Source organism: Salvelinus fontinalis, chromosome 7 (genome assembly GCF_029448725.1).
Source record: "Salvelinus fontinalis isolate EN_2023a chromosome 7, ASM2944872v1, whole genome shotgun sequence".
Classification (NCBI taxonomy): domain Eukaryota; kingdom Metazoa; phylum Chordata; class Actinopteri; order Salmoniformes; family Salmonidae; genus Salvelinus; species Salvelinus fontinalis.
The window spans coordinates 47931047-47950700 of NC_074671.1; the positions used below are offsets into that span (position 1 = coordinate 47931047).

Consider the following 19654-nt stretch of genomic DNA (forward strand, 5'->3'; position numbering starts at 1 on the left):
CAAACACCCCCCAAACATCAGATCTCAGATAAGGTGCATTACTTTTCATGGTTATTTTTACAGTGCACCTGCCCTTCATCCATACAATATTTGTGTGTGTGTGTGTGTGTGTGTGTGTCTGATTATACCCTAATGTATTATAAAGCGGTAGCACACATTTTAACGTTATGCTAATATTCCGTATATGGGTAATCTGACCGTGCTTTCTTCATGTTTATCTTCATCCACGATTGGGTCACAGAGTCAGATGTGGCAGACTTCAACGGCAGGAGTGCTCTGTTGTACCGGTTTAACCAGAAGTCCCAGAGAACGGTGAAGGATGTGATCTCCCTCAGGTTTAAGAGCTACGGGGCAGATGGGGTGCTTGTGCACGGGGAGGGACACAGAGGAGACTACCTGACATTGGAGCTGCACCACGGGACCCTGGCTCTGCACCTCAACCTAGGTAAGCACGGGCCAATGGTCTCATAGAACTACTATAAGGGAATGGTGCTATCAATATGACAAAATCAAATATACAGTATAAGATGCTGATTCTGAAGACTCCTCATTTAACCTACTGTATCTGTGTTGTACTCTTCTTCCCTTCTCCTCCTCCTCCTCCTCTTCCTCCTCCCTCTCTCCAGACGACGCTAAGCTCTACCCCAGCAGTGGGAATGTGTCAGTGGGCCTGGGGAGTCTCCTGGATGACCAGCTCTGGCACTATGTCCTAGTTAAACGCTCCAACAAGCAGGTCAACCTCACTGTGGACGGGCACACACGTCACCTCAGCACCACAGGTGTGGAAGACTCACTGGAAGTGGACTATGAGGTGCGTCAGCACTCATTAATGTACTGTATTTCATTAGAGCCACTGCAAATTATGCGGCATAATTAATTATGCGCCATCAATCATTCAGTCGTTCATCCATACATTACTGAATTATATATATTTAAATGTATTTTTTTGTGGTGTAATCAATCAGTAATATTTTGTTATGAATCCATTATCTTTGTGTCTCAAAGCTCAGCTTTGGAGGAATTCCTATACCCGGTAAACCAGGAAGCTTCCTTAGGAAGAACTTCCATGGCTGCATAGAGAACCTCTACTATAATGGAGTCAGCATTATCAACCTGGCCAAGCGACGCAAGCTCCAGATCCACAGTGTGGTAGGGATCTATACTATACATAAAGCATACTGAATGTACACTGGTATAGCATACTGTATGTACCCCATGAAAAAAAAACTACAAGGCCCCTAACACAGAAATCAGAATGTTTCAGATTAAAATAACATACTGAGCTGTGAGCTGTGAGCTTCTGCTGCTCTATACTACAATTGTGCATATTCTAGATTCTACCTTCATCCTTTGCCTATATTTTAACAGTATTGCAAACATTTTTGGTTCCTAATGTCAACAAAAGCTGTCTGCGTCATGAGATTTTTATGATGCTTTATTATAAATAACTAAACAATTGGTGACTTATTTTTTTATATATGGTATTGTAGTCAGTTTAAATTAAGAAATTATCAATGATCCATGTTTAATATTAAAGAATTTATTAACAATTCTTATAAACAAGGCTAACCCTCTTCTGCCCTATGCATAATTCCTAAATATATACCTAAATAACATACCCAAAATAAAAAACTATTCCTGAACTGTGTGGACTGCAGGCGTAAATGTGGTACCTACAGAGAGCAAGCATCTGTGAAACTGCAACTGTAGTGTCGAGACATTATGTGGGCATTCCTGAGTAAGTTCCACACGAGATAAACCATAGCAGAAAATACTCTGAAACAGTATTTTGCCCATCCCCGGGCAGGCTTGGGTAGAACAGTTTAAGGCATTTGTCCTTGTGTTTGTTCCCTGTAAACAAAACTGCACCAAGAGCCCAGCGTCAAGCCTTCTTGTTTATAATGTCTTTAAAATGACACTTTCTAGCTAACTGGTTTTCATTTGAAAGGATGGCAAGGCTTTTCAACCTGCCTTGGCACATTGCAGATCTTAGATTGTTCGTTATAAGTTTCAGCTTACTGAAGGCAGGTTCACCTCCAGCAACTGTTACAGGTCATTGTACAGAAGATTCGCAGTGCAATGCATATCTCTCAAAAAAATTGCTCTGTGGCTGCATCTTATGGATGCCATGTAGGAGCTCTACAGGAGAAAGGCCATCTGAGAAAGTGGCACCATATATCATCTTTAGACGTCGCACTTCATTTTCAAATCCATCTGTTAGATCTTTGGAGTACTTGTTTCTCAATTTGTGGCAAGATACACGAATTTGGTTTTGGTGAAATCTCCTCGCCTATAGCTGCAATCGCGTGGAACCGCGAGCACTGTATTGCGAAATCCAGTGTCTGACTTCTGTTCATTTTGCTATGTCATCTTCAGTCTCATCAGGGAAACGTTTTATTTGTTTTCTGCCGGCTCCTCTGTTCACTGTGAAACTGAGTAGTTCCACCCCTTTCATTTGCCACCGTGGATGCTTCTGCCAAAAGAGGGTCACCATTGATTACGCAGAGCCTGTATTTCTTCCTGTAGTGCCTTAATGCGAGCTGCTTCAGTGTCCACAGAAATATTTCCTGACTGCAAAAGTAGGCTTCTATTCTCAATACACTGCAAAACTCTTACCCAGAAAGTGAGCATGAAGATTGCCTTGAAAGACATTAAGTAGCTTTTCTGACCTTTTGCCTCAGATTTGGCTTCGTTTGTCAAGCTGCAGCTAGCAAGAAGCATGTCTAGGGCCTTGGTCTGACCACAGCAATACACCCACTCCATCACGTCTCTGAAAGGCGGTTAAGACAGCAGCCAGTCTTTTCTTTGAGAATGGCCCATCGCTCTGGGCTGGCACTGAACAGATTGTACAGACGATTCACACAGACAAAAAAAGGTTGATACTTCTGGGCACGACATGAGCTGCATGTACACCCACAAGAATAAGAGTATGCAAGGCACAAGGTGAGTATGTGGCCAGTGGATTCTTTTGCAGTATGTGTGCCTGATCTCCCTTCACTTTCCCTGACATATTTGCACCGTTATCATAGCCTTGACCACGGCTATCTGCTATGTCAATACCATGCCCTTCCAATGCACTCAAATCATTTCAGACGCTTCACTGCCTGTTTTTCTAGCAAGGTCTTTAAATTCAAGAAAACGTTCAATTATTTCCCAGTCACATGTTCTCTGAACTTTATCTTTGTGTACATATCTCACCAATAATACATTTTGCTCAGAATGGGAAATGTCTGGAGTTGCATCACATATGACCGAATAATAGATTACATCTTCTCTTTCATAAAGTATTGTTTTCAAAACCCTTTGACCACATATTCCTATGAACTCGTTGTGGCTCTCAGATCTGAGGTAATGAGACTGTCGTGCTCCTTTCTTTTTGTCTGCGACTTACTGTAAGTGCTCACGTAATAGCGGGTCCTAATTTGACAACAGTTCAAGGAAGCCTAAGTAACGTCCATTATGCATGTCACGTTCCTGACCTGTTTTCCTTTTTCTTGTATTTATTTAGTTGGTCAGGGCGTGAGTTGGGTGGGTTTGTCTATGTTTGATTTTCTATGTTGGGATGTTTGTGTTCGGCCGGGTATGATTCTCAATCAGAGACAGCTGTCAATCGTTGTCCCTGATTGAGAATCATACTTAGGCAGCCTGGGTTTCACGTGTGTTTTGTGGGTGTTTGTCTTCCGTGTAGTCGTTGTGCCACACGGTACTGTTTTCGGTTTGATTTTCTATTTGTTATCTTGCTTCATATAGTGTTCAGTTCAATGCTAATAAATTATGGACACTAACCACTCCGCGTATTGGTCCGATCCTTCTCGCCTCTCCTCGTCAGAGGAGGAGGAATATGAAAGCCGTAACAATGAACGTCGTCAAGATTGAGTGATTTCCCTCAGAATGGTAGATTCCTAGATGCTATGTACAGTTTCACATCCAAAATCCTTTCTACAAGTGCTCTGTTTTGATAAATTCCTGACTGGATTTGTTTCTGCAGCTGACTGTCTATACCTATAGCTGTTGCTACGGTATGCTGCAGATTTTTCAATTTCCAGTCTTGTGAGACACCATCCTCATGCTCTGGTAGTTTGTTATGCATTCTCCGCCATTTCACTGATGATATCTTATAGCCATCCTTACTATTCAGAGAACTGGGTGAAGGTTTACTTTGCTCATGAGAAAAAAAGAACACACGGAATGCTATATAATGCCTTTACACACTTACTATAAATAAGCCAGTCTCTCTGCACCTTTTCTCTTCTGTTTGCTGACTTAATGTAAATAGTTGGGGAATGGCTTGCCTTCTGAGTCTGGGTGCATGATTTTATACAGTTCTGTCTCACCACACCAGTTGGCTAGTCTGCGAACAATAGCTTCTCTTTCAAAACCTCATCTTCCTCACTTCGAATCTGTCCATTCTCTTCCTTTCCCTTATTACTTGCTTGTTCAACCTCTTCTGTCACTCCTTCACTGGCACTGCTGCTACTCTTTAACTCCTCTTCATCCTCCCTGCTCTCCTCTGCATCAGAGTCTGTCTGACAGATTTCTGCTGACCTGGGGCTCTCTAGGCACTAGGAAGTGAGTAAACAAAGGGAATTTTAGGTTTAATGTTCACTCCTACAAAGGTTACCATACTAAAAATCTACTACTAAATGAAAAAACGTTTTAATAGTATACAGTTGAAATCAGAAGTTTACATACACTTAGGTTGGAGTCATTAAAACTCGTTTTTCAACCACTCCACAAATTTCTTGTTAACAAACTATAGTTTTGGCAAGTCGGTTAGGACGTCTACTGTGTTGATGGCACAAGTAATTTTTCCAACAATTGTTAACAGACAGATTATTTCACGTATAATTCACTCTATCACAATTCCAGTGGGTCAGAAGTTTACATAAACTAAGTTGACTGTGCCTTTAAGCATCTTGGAAAATTCCAGAAAATGATGTCATGGCTTTAGAAGCTTCTGATAGGCTAATTGACATAATTTGAGTCAAGTGGAGGTGTACCTGTGGATGTATTTCAAGGCCTACCTTCAAACTCAATGCCTCTTTACTTGACATCATGGGAAAATCAAAAGAAATCAGCCAAGACATCAGAAAAGAAAATTGTAAACCTCCACAAGTCTGGTACATCCTTGGGAACAATTTCCAAATGCCTGAAGGTACCACGTTTATCTGTACAAGCAATAGTACGCAAGTATAAACACCATGGGACCACGCAGCCGTCATACCCATCAGGAAGGAGACGCGTTCTGTCTCCTAGAGATGAATGTACTTTGGTGCGAAAAGTGCAAATCAATCCCAGAACAACAGCAAAGGACCTTGTGAAGATGCTGGAGTACAGGTACAAAGGTATCTATATCTACAGTAAAACGAGTCCTATATAGAAGTAACCTGAAAGACCGCTCTGCAAGGAAGAAGCCAGTGCTCCAAAACCGCCATAAAAAAGCCAGACTACGGTTTGCAACTGCACATGGGGACAAAAATAGTACTTTTTGGAGAAATGTCCTCTGGTCTGATGAAACAAAAATAGAACTGTTTGGTCATAATGACCATCGTTATGTTTGGAGGAAAAAGGGGGAAGCTTGCAAGCCGAAGAACACCATCCCAACCGTGAGGCACACCATCCCAACCGTGAAGCACGGGGGTGGCAGCATCATGTTGTGGGGGTGCTTTGCTGCAGGAGGGACTGGTGCACCTCACAAAATAGATGGCATCATGAGGTAGGAACATTATGTGGACATATTGAAGCAACATCTCAAGACATCAATCAGGAATTTAAAGCTTGGTCGCAAATGAGTCTTCCAAATGGACAATGACCCCAAGCATACTTCTAAAGTTGTGGCAAAGTGGCTTAAGGAGAACAAAGTCAAGGTATTGGAGTGGCCATCACAAAGCCCTGACCTCAATCCTATAGAACATTTGTGGGCAGAACTGAAAAAGCGTGTGCGAGCAAGGAGGCCTACAAACCTGACTCAGTTACACCAGCTCTGTCAGGCGGAATGGACCAAAATTCACCCAACTTATTATTATTCTGACATTTCACATTCTTAAAATAAACTGGTGATCCTAACTGGGGCAGGGAATTTTTTATGGGATTAAATGTCAGGAATTGTGAAAACTTAAATTTAAATGTATTTGGCTCAGGTGTATGTAAACTTCTGACTTCAACTGTACATATCAAATAGAATACGTATTTAAGTGTGTCTATGTCATCATGTGCCTAACTTTACAATAAAAACACGTGTCTAGTTAAGCTGCTGCTGCTATAAAACAACTGCCTCACCTCCAAGGTCCACTTTTTCAACTTCATGTGGTAGACACATGTTGGGATCTTTGTCTACGGCAGTAGTAGTACTAGAATCTACCGTATGGATAGGTAGACTACATGTTAGGTTTTAATTTTAGTCTTGCTAGCTAACAAATATCACACAAATGTTGTGGAATACAGTTATAATAATATCTAAATAATAGCTAATTAGCTAGCCATAGCTGGTAGTGGTAGCTCATCATCATCATGTTAATAATTACTGCTCTGACCGAGCCGAGTGAGTCAACGGTGGGCAGTTACCTGTAGCTAGCAAGCTATCAAGCTAGCTATATTGGCTAGCTTAGGCTACTCAGTTCGGCAGGCCGTCTACACTGACTTACCACTCAAATCCTTCTCTTTTTTTCGGTGAAAAAACATAGTGAGTAATTTTTTTCCCTGAATATTGCTCTATCCATCTCTGTTTCCTCTCTTTCCTTTTCTGGAAACCCGATTTCGTTTTTGAGGGGGACATAGCGGTTATCTCTCGTGACTGCTTAGGCTACATGCTTGAGCAACTGTCAGATCAGAGGTATTGTTGTTTTCTCTTTGTGGAGAATGGGCCAAACCATGTGCATTATGAGGGGGTACAAACGGGATTGGGGAGAGATGCCTGATCTGATTATGGTTATATGTTTTAATTTTCATCACAGATTCTTTTGTCTAACATTTTTAAAATGATTAACAAATCATTTTCTAATCGTTTATGGGCACCTACCAGGCTAGGGCCCCATGAATCATTAATGTCCCCCCCCCCCCACCTTAACAACGCCCTTGTATGTACATACTACAATCCAACTGAATAAACTCCAATAAGAATGACCAGCAATTAAAGTCATTCTATACATTATGCCTAAATGACCCAGTATGGATGAATGTGTGGTGTTTTGCATTAACCTGTCTAGGATCAGCGTGGCGCTAGCGGCACACCCCCCCCCCCCCCCCCACTGAAAAACCAGTGCCGCGAAATTCAAAAAAAATATTTTTTTAAAATATTTAACTTTCACACATTAAAGTCCAATACAGCTAATGAAAGACACAGATCTTGTGAATCCAGTCAACATTTCCGATTTTTAAAATGTTTTACAGGGAAGACACAATATGTAAAGATGTACATCTATTACCTAAAAACACATTAGCATAATCCACCATCTTTTATTTGTCCACCAACACCAGTAGCCATCACCAATTCGGCTAAACTAAGATATTTACAGCCCCTAACCAACAAAAAAACTCATTAGATGACAGTCTGATAACATATTTATGGTATGGGATAGGTTTTGTTAGAAAAAAGTGCATATTTCAGGTAGATGGCATAGTTTACAATTGCACCCACCATCACAAATGGACTAGAATAATTACAATGAGCAACGTGTTTACCTAACTACTAATCATCAAACATTTCGTAAAAATACACAGCATACACAAATCGAAAGACACAGATCCTGTGAATACAGACATTATTTCAGATTTTCTAAGTGTCTTACAGCGAAAACACAATAAATCGTTATATTAGCTTAGCACATAGCAATTAGCAGCCCAGCATTGATTCTAGCCAAAGTGAGCGATAAAAGTCAACATCGCCAAAAGATATTAATTTTTTCACTAACCTTCTCAGAATTCTTCCGATGACACTCCTGTAACATCACATTACAACATGCATATACAGTTTGATCGAAAATGTTTATATTTAGCCACCAAAATCATGGTTAGACAATGTGAAATGTAGACAAGCTGGTAAAGAAAAAGTCCTTGCGCCACTTAGACAGTGATCTACTCTTATACATAAATACTCATAAACGTGACTAAAAAATATAGGGTGGACAGGGATTGATAGACAATTTAATTCTTAATACAATTGCGTTATTACATTTTTTAATTTATCCTTACTTTTCAATACAGTTTGCGCCAAGCGAAGCTACGTCAAAAAACATGGCGTCCTAAGCCACTAAAATGTTTCGACAGAAACACGATTTATCATAATAAAAATGTCCTACCTTGAGCTGTTCTTCCATCAGTATCTTGGGCAAAGGATCCTTTCTTGGGAGAAATCGTCTTTTGGTGGAAAGCTGTCCTCTTGCCATGTGGAAATGTCAACTGCGTTCGGGATGAACTGAAAAGCGTGCCCAACTTTTCACATCGTTGCAAAAATAAATGTCCCAAAATCGCACTAAACGGATATAAATTGCTATAAAACGCTTTAAATTAACTACCTTATGATGTTTTTAACTCCTATAACGAGTGAAAAGATGACCGGAGAAATATAACAGGCTAAACTAACGCTTGGAACAGGTGCGCGCCGGTGTCCTCTAGGCTCATGACGCAGCTCCCAAAGAATGACTAGCTTCAGGGTTTTTTCATTTGTAGGGCCTGTGAACGCGCAATCGACCCCGTTGGAATCGTCATCACGTAAAGGCATCCAGGGGAAGACGTAAGAAGTGTCCGTGTAGTCATAGCAACGACAGTGCCCTTTTAACTGACTTCAGAAGAGTGGCCAACATTTCTCAAATCTGACTCCATGTCAGGGAAATTGCTGTAGAATGGGCTCTGTTCCACTTAGAGACAAAATTTCAACTCCTATAGAAACTATAGACTGTTTTCTATCCAATAATAATAATAATATGCATATTGTACGATCAAGGATTTTGTGGGAAGCCGTTTAAAAAATATTTAAACATGATATAAAGTGGCATTGTTTAAAGTGACTAGTGATACATTTATTACATCCAATTATTCATTATTAAAGTGGCTGGAGATTTGAGTCAGTATGTTGGCAGCAGCCACTCAATGTTAGTGATGACTGTTTAACAGTCTGATGGCCTTGAGATAGAAGCTGTTTTTCAGTCTCTCGGTCCCAGCTTTGATGCACCTGTACTGACCTCTCCTTCTGGATGATAGCGGGGTGAACGGGCAGTGGCTCGGGTGGTCGTTGTCCTTGAGGATCTTTTTGGCCTTCCTGTGACATCGGGTGGTGTAGGTGTCCTAGAGGGAAGGTAGTTTGCCCCCGGTGATGCGTTGTGCAGACCTCACTACCCTCTGGAGAGCCTTACGGTTGTGGGCGGAGGAGTTGCCATACCAGGCAGTGATACAGCCCGACAGGATGCTCTCGATTGTGCATCTGTAAAAGTTTTTGAGGGTTTTTGGTGACAAGCCAAATTTCTTCAGCCTCCTGAGGGTGGACCATTTCAGTTTGTCCGTGATGAATAAGCCGAGGAACTTAAAACTTACTACCTTCTCCACTACTGTCCCGTCAATGTGGATAGGGGGCTGCTCCCTCTGCTCTTTTCTGAAGTCCACGATCATCTCCTTTGTTTTGTTGACGTTGAGTGTGAGATTATTTTCCTGACACCACACTCCGAGGGCCCTCACATCCTCCCTGTAGGCCGTCTGGTCGTTGTTGGTAATCAAGCCTACCACTGTAGTGTCGTCTGCAAACTTACATTTACATTTACATTTAAGTCATTTAGCAGACGCTCTTATCCAGAGCGACTTACAAATTGGTGCATTCACCTAATGACATCCAGTGGAACAGCCACTTTACAATAGTGCATCTACATCTTTTAAGGGGGGGGGGGTGGCAGAAGGATTGCTTTATCCTATCCTAGGTATTCCTTGAAGAGGTGGGGTTTCAGGTGTCTCCGGAAGGTGGTGATTGACTCCGCTGTCCTGGCGTCGTGAGGGAGTTTGTTCCACCATTGGGGTGCCAGAGCAGCGAACAGTTTTGATTGGGCTGAGCGGGAACTGTACTTCCTCAGTGGTAGGGAGGCGAGCAGGCCAGAGGTGGATGAACGCAGTGCCCTTGTTTGGGTGTAGGGCCTGATCAGAGCCTGAAGGTACTGAGGTGCCGTTCCCCTCACAGCTCCGTAGGCAAGCACCATGGTCTTGTAGCGGATGCGAGCTTCAACTGGAAGCCAGTGGAGAGAGCGGAGGAGCGGGGTGACGTGAGAGAACTTGGGAAGGTTGAACACCAGACGGGCTGCGGCGTTCTGGATGAGTTGTAGGGGTTTGATGGCACAGGCAGGGAGCCCAGCCAACAGCGAGTTGCAGTAATCCAGACGGGAGATGACAAGTGCCTGGATTAGGACCTGCGCCGCTTCCTGTGTGAGGCAGGGTCGTACTCTGCGGATGTTGTAGAGCATGAACCTACAGGAACGGGCCACCGCCTTGATGTTAGTTGAGAACGACAGGGTGTTGTCCAGGATCACGCCAAGGTTCTTAGCGCTCTGGGAGGAGGACACAATGGAGTTGTCAACCGTGATGGCGAGATCATGGAACGGGCAGTCCTTCCCCGGGAGGAAGAGCAGCTCCGTCTTGCCGAGGTTCAGCTTGAGGTGGTGATCCGTCATCCACACTGATATGTCTGCCAGACATGCAGAGATGCGATTCGCCACCTGGTCATCAGAAGGGGGAAAGGAGAAGATTAGTTGTGTGTCGTCTGCATAGCAATGATAGGAGAGACCATGTGAGGTTATGACAGAGCCAAGTGACTTGGTGTATAGCGAGAATAGGAGAGGGCCTAGAACAGAGCCCTGGGGGACACCAGTGGTGAGAGCGCGTGGTGAGGAGACAGATTCTCGCCACGCCACCTGGTAGGAGCGACCTGTCAGGTAGGACGCAATCCAAGCGTGGGCCGCGCCGGAGATGCCCAACTCGGAGAGGGTGGAGAGGAGGATCTGATGGTTCACAGTATCGAAGGCAGCCGATAGGTCTAGAAGGATGAGAGCAGAGGAAAGAGAGTTAGCTTTAGCAGTGCGGAGCGCCTCCGTGATACAGAGAAGAGCAGTCTCAGTTGAGTGACTAGTCTTGAAACCTGACTGATTTGGATCAAGAAGGTCATTCTGAGAGAGATAGCAGGAGAGCTGGCCAAGGACGGCACGTTCAAGAGTTTTGGAGAGAAAAGAAAGAAGGGATACTGGTCTGTAGTTGTTGACATCGGAGGGATCGAGTGTAGGTTTTTTCAGAAGGGGTGCAACTCTCGCTCTCTTGAAGACGGAAGGGACGTAGCCAGCGGTCAGGGATGAGTTGATGAGCGAGGTGAGGTAAGGGAGAAGGTCTCCGGAAATGGTCTGGAGAAGAGAGGAGGGGATAGGGTCAAGCGGGCAGGTTGTTGGGCGGCCGGCCGTCACAAGACGCGAGATTTCATCTGGAGAGAGGGGAGAGAAAGAGGTCAAAGCACAGGGTAGGGCAGTGTGAGCAGAACCAGCGGTGTCGTTTGACTTAGCAAACGAGGATCGGATGTCGTCGACCTTCTTTTCAAAATGGTTGACGAAGTCGTCTGCAGAGAGGGAGGAGGGGGGGGGGGAGGGGGAGGAGGATTCAGGAGGGAGGAGAAGGTGGCAAAGAGCTTCCTAGGGTTAGAGGCAGATGCTTGGAATTTAGAGTGGTAGAAAGTGGCTTTAGCAGCAGAGACAGAAGAGGAAAATGTAGAGAGGAGGGAGTGAAAGGATGCCAGGTCCGCAGGGAGGCGAGTTTTCCTCCATTTCCGCTCGGCTGCCCGGAGCCCTGTTCTGTGAGCTCGCAATGAGTCGTCGAGCCACGGAGCGGGAGGGGAGGACCGAGCCGGCCTGGAGGATAGGGGACATAGAGAGTCAAAGGATGCAGAAAGGGAGGAGAGGAGGGTTGAGGAGGCAGAATCAGGAGATAGGTTGGAGAAGGTTTGGGCAGAGGGAAGAGATGATAGGATGGAAGAGGAGAGAGTAGCGGGGGAGAGAGAGCGAAGGTTGGGACGGCGCGATACCATCCGAGTAGGGGCAGTGTGGGAAGTGTTGGACGAGAGCGAGAGGGAAAAGGATACAAGGTAGTGGTCGGAGACTTGGAGGGGAGTTGCAATGAGGTTAGTGGAAGAACAGCATCTAGTAAAGATGAGGTCAAGCGTATTGCCTGCCTTGTGAGTAGGGGGGGAAGGTGAGAGGGTGAGGTCAAAAGAGGAGAGGAGTGGAAAGAAGGAGGCAGAGAGGAATGAGTCAAAGGTAGACATGGGGAGGTTAAAGTCACCCAGAACTGTGAGAGGTGAGCCGTCCTCAGGAAAGGAGCTTATCAAGGCATCAAGCTCATTGATGAACTCTCCAAGGGAACCTGGAGGGCGATAAATGATAAGGATGTTAAGCTTGAAAGGGCTGGTAACTGTGACAGCATGGAATTCAAAGGAGGCGATAGACAGATGGGTAAGGGGAGAAAGAGAGAATGACCACTTGGGAGAGATGAGGATCCCGGTGCCACCACCCCGCTGACCAGAAGCTCTCGGGATGATTGATGATTGAGTTGGAGGCGTGCATGGCCACGCAGTCGTGGGTGAACAGGGAGTACAGGAGAGGGCTGAGAACGCACCCTTGTGGGGCCCGAGTGTTGAGGATCAGTGGGGTGGAGATGTTGTTTCCTACCCTCACCACCTGGGGCCGTCCCGTCAGAAAGTCCAGGACCCAATTGCACAGGGCGGGGTCGAGACCCAGGGTCTTGAGCTTAATGACGAGTTTGGAGGGTACCATGGTGTTAAATGCTGAGCTGTAGTCGATGAACAGCATTCTTACATAGGTATTCCTCTTGTCCAGATGGGTTAGGGCAGTGTGCAGTGTATCAAGGCACCCCGCTTTGTGTCGTGCATAGAAACAGCCCTTAGCTGCGGTATATTGGCCATATACCACACCTCCTTGGGCCTTATTGCTTAATTATACATTTGGTTTTGTGTCATGAAGGTTCACACCTCTCAAAATACATTTTAAAAACTACAATGCTGGAAGATGATGCATATATAAAATTAAATGGTGGTTAGGAAGAGGCAAAGTAGGTGCAGTTCTCTCAGTCCATTACAGAACGCCTCTGCTCTGTCTATTTTAATATAATATTGTACAGCTGTCTCCAGAACCCTTTGGTGACCAATTACAGGCAGGCGCTGAGCCATGGACACCCACTTCCTCCCAGTCTACGGTGAGCTCTATCTGTGGAGGTAATGTGTATGTCCCAAATGGCACCCTATTCCCTATATAGTGGTATACAAAAGTAGTGCACTATATAGGAAATAGGGTGTCATTTGAGACACACACAATATAAATATATGGTAGATAGACATGTTGAGGAGGCGGCATTAATGAGAAATGAAAGGAAGCCACTGTTGTCATTATTTTCAGCCCAACTGAGCATCTGTGCAGAAGGCGTACCTGGCACATTGCATAGTTGCCATGGCAAATGTTCAGGTATTAGATCAAACAGAAAGTGCTAAAATGTTCTGTTTGATTTAATACAATACTTGCCCATTGTTGGCCCTCTTTGTCATTCAGCTGAACCCATTACCATCCATGTGAACTGTGGAAGCCAATGAAAGAGACTGTAAAGGTATTCGAGATGCTGCCTGGCAGAGAGTCTGTAATATGTTAGGGGACAGTTTCAGATTTGTATTAGTATTTATTATGGTTCCCCATTAGCTGCTGCCAGGGCAAGTAGTGATGAAGTCAATCTCTCCTCTACTTTGAGCCAGGAGAGATTGGCATGCATATTATTAATGTTTGCTCTCAATGTACATCCAAGGGCCAGCCATGCTGCCCTGTTCTGAGCCAATTGCAATTTTCCTAAGTTCCTCTTTGTGGCACCTGACCCCAAGACTGAACAGTAGTCCAAGTGGGACAAAACTAAAGCCTGTAAGGACCTGCCTTGTTGATAGTGCTGTTAAGAAGGTAGAGCAGTGCTTTATTATGGACAGACTTCTCCCCATCTTAGCTACTGTTGTATCAATATGTTTTGACCATGACGGTACAATCCAGGGTTACTCCAAGCAGTTTAGTCACCTCAACTTGCTCAATTTCCACATTATTTATTACAAGATTTAGTTGAGGTTTGGGGTTTAGTGAATGATTTGTCCCAAATACAATGCTTATAGTTTTTGAAATATTTAGGACTAACTTATTCCTTGCCACCCATTCTGGAACTAACTGAATCTCTTTGTTAAGTGTTGCAGTCATTTCATTTGCTGTAGTAGCTGACGTGTATAGTGTTGAGTCATCCGCATAGACACACTGGCTTTACTCAAAGCCGTTAGTAAAGATTGAAAAAGGTAAGGGGCCTAGACAGCTGCTCTGGGGCATTCCCGATTCTACCTGGATTGTGTTGGAGAGGCTTCCATTAAAGAACACCGTCTGTGTTCTGTTAGACAGGTAACTCTTTACCCACAATATAGCGGGGGGGTGTAAAGCCATAACACATACATTTTACCAGCAGCAGACTATGATCGATAATGTCAAAAGCTGCACTGAAGTCTTACATAACAGCCCCCTCAATCTTTTTATCAACAATTTCTCTCAGCCAATCATCAAGTAATTTATGTAAGTGCTGTGCTTGTTGAATGTCCTTCCCTATAAGCGAGCTGAAAGTCTGTTGTCAATTTGTTCACTGTAAAATAGCATTGTATCTGGTCAAACACATTTTTTCCTAAAACTTTATTAAGGATTGGTAACAGGCTATTTGACCCAGTGAAGGGGGCTTTACTATTCTTAGGTAGCAGAATGACTTTGGCTTCCCTCCAGGCCTGTGGGCACAAACTTTCTAGTAGGCTTAAATTGAAGATATGGAAAATAGAGTGGCAATATTGTCCACTATTATCCTCAGTAATTTTCCATCCAAGTTGTCAGACGCCGGTGGCTTGTAATTGTTGATAGAGAACAATAATTTTTTTACCTCTTCCACACTCACTTTACGGAATTCAAAATTACAATTCTTATCTTTCATAATTTGCTCAGATATCCTTGAATGTGTAGTGTCCGCGTTTGTTGCTGGCATGTCATGCCTAAGTTTCCATATCTTGACAATGAAAAAAACGTTAACTTCTTTGGGCTGCAAGCCCGAAGCCGGGCACAATATGACAACAGCCACTTCAAGTGCAGGGCGCGAAATTCAAAATATATTTTTTTGAAATATTTAACTTTCACACATTAACAAGTCCAATACAGCATATGAAAGATAAACATCTTGTGAATCCAGCCAACATGTCCGATTTTTAAAATGTTTTACAGCGAAAACACCACTTATATTTATGTTAGCTCACCACCAAATACAAAAAGGACAGACGTTTTTCACAGCACAGGTAGCATGCACAAAGCCAACCTAACTAACCAAGAACCAACCAAACTAACCAAGAAACAACTTCATCAGATGACAGTCTTATAACATGTTATACAATAAATCTATGTTTTGTTCGAAAAATTTTCATATTTGAGGTATAAATCAGTTTTACATTGCAGCTACCATCACAGCTACCGTCACAAATAGGACCGAAGCAGTCAGAGTAATTACAGACACCAACGTCAAATACCTAAATACTCATCATAAAACATTTCTGAAAAATCGATGGTGTATAGCAAATTAAAGACAAACATCTTGTGAATCCAGCCAATATTTCCGATTTTTTTTGTGTTTTACAGCAAAAACACAATATAGCATTATATTAGCTTACTACAATAGCCCACCACACTACCGCATTCATTCATTAAGGCACGTTAGCGATAGCAATAGGCACGTTAGCGATAGCGAATAAACCAGCAAAAGATATATAATTTTTGACTAACCTTGATAAGCTTCATCAGATGACAGTCCTATAACATCAGGTTATACATACACTTATGTTTTGTTCGAAAATGTGCACATTTAGAGCTGAAATCAGTGGTTATACATTGTGCTAACGTAGCATCTTTTTCACAGAATGTGCGGATATTTTTATGGCACTCAACTATTCTGACCAAATAACTATACATAAACGTTACTAAAAAATACATGTTGTATAGGAAATGATAGATACACTAGTTCTTAATGCAATCGCCGTGTTAGAATTTTAAAAATAACTTCATTACGACATCCAGCTTAGGTATAGCGAGAGAGTGCCCAAACTCTGGGCGCAAACGACTAGTACAACATGTTCGACAGATATATGAAATAGCATCATAAAATGGGTCCTACTTTTGACGATCTTTCATCAGAATGTTGTACAAGGGGTCCTTTGTCGGGAACAATCGTTGTTTGGATTTAGAATGTCCTCTTCTCCAGTCAATTAGCACGGAAAGCTAGCAAAGTGGCGCGAAGGTCTCCTTCCTGAACAAAGGTACACAACGCAACACGCCTAACGTCCCGAAAAAATTTCAATAATCTAATAAAACTATATTGAAAAAACATACTTTACGATGATATTGTCACATGCATCAAATAAAATCAAAGCCGGAGATATTAGTCGTCTATAACGACAGCTGTACAGAAGGCAAAACCAGGTCCCTTCACGCGCTCTCCAGAAAACAGGAAACTGGTGACACGTCATACAAAGAGCTTTTGTTTGACCCCAGATCAAGTTATACACTCCATTTCTTCTCTCACTGCCTGTCGACATCTAGTGGAAGACGTATGAAGTGCATCTATACTAATAAATATCAAGGACATTATTAGGCAGGCCCTAGAACAGAGCATCGATTTCAGATTTTCCACTTCCTGTCAGGAAGTTTGCTGCAAAAGGAGTTCTGTTTTACTCACAGATATAATTCAAACGGTTTTAGAAACTAGAGAGTGTTTTCTATCCAATAGTAATAATAATATGCATATTGTACGAGCAAGAATTGAGTACGAGGCCGTTTGAAATGGGCACCTTTTATCCGGGCTACTCAATACTGCCCCTGCAGCCCAAAGAGGTTAAAGTAGTTGGCAATATCAGTCGGTTTTGTAGTGAATTAGCCATCTGATTCAATGAATGATGGAGTTCAGTTTGCATTTTTTCGCAAAATTTCATTGAAGGTGCTCCAAAGCTTTTTACTGTCATTTTTTATATCAATTATCTCTGTTTCATAGTGTAGTTTCTTCTTTTTTTTATTCAGTTTAGTCACATGATTTCTCAATTTGTAGTACGTTAGCCAATCGATTGTGCAGCCAGACTTATTTGCCATTCCTTTTGCCTCATCTCTCTCAACCATACAATTTTTCAATTTATTAATCCACTGGGATTTAACAGTTGTTACAGTCATTTTGTTAATGGGTGTATGCTTATTAGTAACTGGGATAAGTTATAAATGTGTCAAGTGCAGATAGACAGCCAGCACCTGAGTTCTGTTCTCCTCTGTGGCAGGCAGCGGGATCGATGATGTATCCACAGCTGAGCTGAGCATGTGTATCGGACAAATACTGAAATCTGTATTCACTCTCACTGCTCCTTCATTCTCCCTGGGACACGAAAGCTGAATTAGTGATAACATTTGACATTTTTATGGCCTTTCCACTCAGATGACCATGAATAACATTGTATCTACTAGTTTGTGTGTGACGTACAGCATGTCAGTGACGCATGCACATTCATTCTGTACATGTCACAGGAAAGGACCCATGACTCAAAGGACTCCAGAACAGACACACAAAAGGAATGACTTCCCATACTGTATACAATTTCCATCTCTTTGAACAGTTGCTAATCAGCACATCTCAATAAATGACAGTAGTAGGCTACCACTGAATGGGTATAGTATTGATCCCTACTTGTCCTTTCCTCTGTTCCCCAGGGCAACGTGACCTTCTCATGCTCTGAGCCCCAGCCTCAGATGATGTCCACCACCTTCCTGTCCTCCAGCAGTAGCTACCTGTCTCTACCCCTGGAGCCTCTTCGGGTGTGGGGGCTGGACGTACACTTCCACTTCAGGAGCTGGAACCAGGAAGGACTTCTGTTTTCCACCGGCCTGGCACAGGGATCACAGCACCTGGTGTTGCAAATCAGCAGAGGTCAACTGCACCTAATGGTCCATGGAGCTGCTGAGCAGAAAACAAACATTTCCATAGGTTAGCAGCTAGCTAGCTAGAAAAAGCCACCTAATGGCATGTCACATTGAATTTGCGGTCGCTAATGTTTGCTAAGTTGGCAGGTAACAATGAACTGGCAGCATTATGGGACTGCAGTAAATGTAGCCTAACCAATGCTGTGTTTTTCTGTGCTCTGTTTTACTAGAAGTCAGTGTAACTGATGGACTGTGGCATTCTGTTAGTCTGAGCTACAGAGATCTGATCGTTTCTCTGGTCTTGGACAATGAGCCAACATCTACCATGGACGTACAAAGTCATGCAGACTCAGGCAATAGTGTATTTTTTGGAGGTAAGATGGCAGTCTTTTAGCTATTGCTTATTGTTGGTGGAAAATTGGTAATGACTGTCTTAAATTATGCTTGAAATTTTTGAGTGTGTGTTTTAATTAGATCCGTGTTTCATCAAAATGTGTTTGGTGACTATTTCTGGAATGATTTAGCAATAAAAATATTGTCATGATTTCCAACAGGTTGTCCCCAATACAGTGGTGACTGTAAGAACCCTACTGTGGCCTTCCAGGGGTGCATGCGTCAGATCTTCCTAAACAACCAACTTATGGATCTACCCCGTGTGCAGCAAGGACTTTTGGGTAATTACAGCAAGCTTCAGTTCGACATCTGTGGCATCCGCAACAGGTATGCTCACAAAATCTCAACAATTCATGTTTTTATATCTTGTATTTAGGCTACAGTATGTCATTTGTGACACTGTTCTATACAATATACGGGAAAGTATCTCTGTTTCTGTCTCTTCAATCTATCAGTATGACATGTGTATGACCTGAGATCAGATATAAGGACTCCCTTTACAACAGACAGTATGACATGTGTATGACCTGAGATCAGATATAAGGACTCCCATTACAACAGACAGTATGACGAGTGTATGACCTGAGATCAGATATAAGGACTCCCATTACAACAGACAGTATGACGTGTGTATGACCTGAGATCAGATATAAGGACTCCCATTACAACAGACAGTATGACATGTCTATGACCCGAGATCAGATGGAAGGACTCTCATTACAACAGAGAGCATTTTCCTTGGTGGATCCTAAATGGCACCAAAAGTAGTGTACTATATAGGGAATAAGGAGCCATTTGAGATGCCCCCTGGACTGTATGCCTGTACTGTCACACTGCCAAAGCCAGAAACATCCTCTGAATAATTTGTTCCCATCCCTCTGAGGCAGCTATGTGTGTGTGTGTGTGTATGTGTATATCTCTCCCATCCCTCCCTGGGCATCTATCCCTGCCAGTATTGATTTGCCTGTGTGCCAGCTCTGACTATTAGGCTGAGTGAGAAATATGTTGTGGCTGTGCCAGAGCAGGCAGCAGTGATTAGGTTGACGCGCTCCAGGAGTCACACTCTGTTTCCTCCCTAAGCCTGCTCAATGGAGGAAAGGAGAGATGGAGGGGTGGAGTGATGGAGGGAACAGGCAGAGGAGACAGCACAAACAGTGGCTATATCGAGGGTTATAGACAGTGGATATGCAAGGACACAACACTATGATCGAGGAACTGCCCTATATATCTCTTTTATC

General features: G+C 43.2%; 1 protein-coding gene across 3 annotated transcripts in view; it reads left to right on the forward strand.

Moving 5' to 3' along the window:
• Positions 1-19654, forward strand: part of LOC129859555 (contactin-associated protein-like 5) — a 41359-nt gene that overhangs the window by 11471 nt on the left and 10234 nt on the right. For all 3 annotated transcript variants that reach the window (XM_055929449.1, XM_055929451.1, XM_055929450.1), the window contains exons 5-10: positions 242-445; positions 627-811; positions 1006-1149; positions 17814-18087; positions 18254-18397; positions 18578-18743. In XM_055929449.1, coding sequence (XP_055785424.1) covers positions 242-445; positions 627-811; positions 1006-1149; positions 17814-18087; positions 18254-18397; positions 18578-18743 — 1117 coding nt within the window. The remainder of the gene's footprint in view (positions 1-241; positions 446-626; positions 812-1005; positions 1150-17813; positions 18088-18253; positions 18398-18577; positions 18744-19654) is intronic.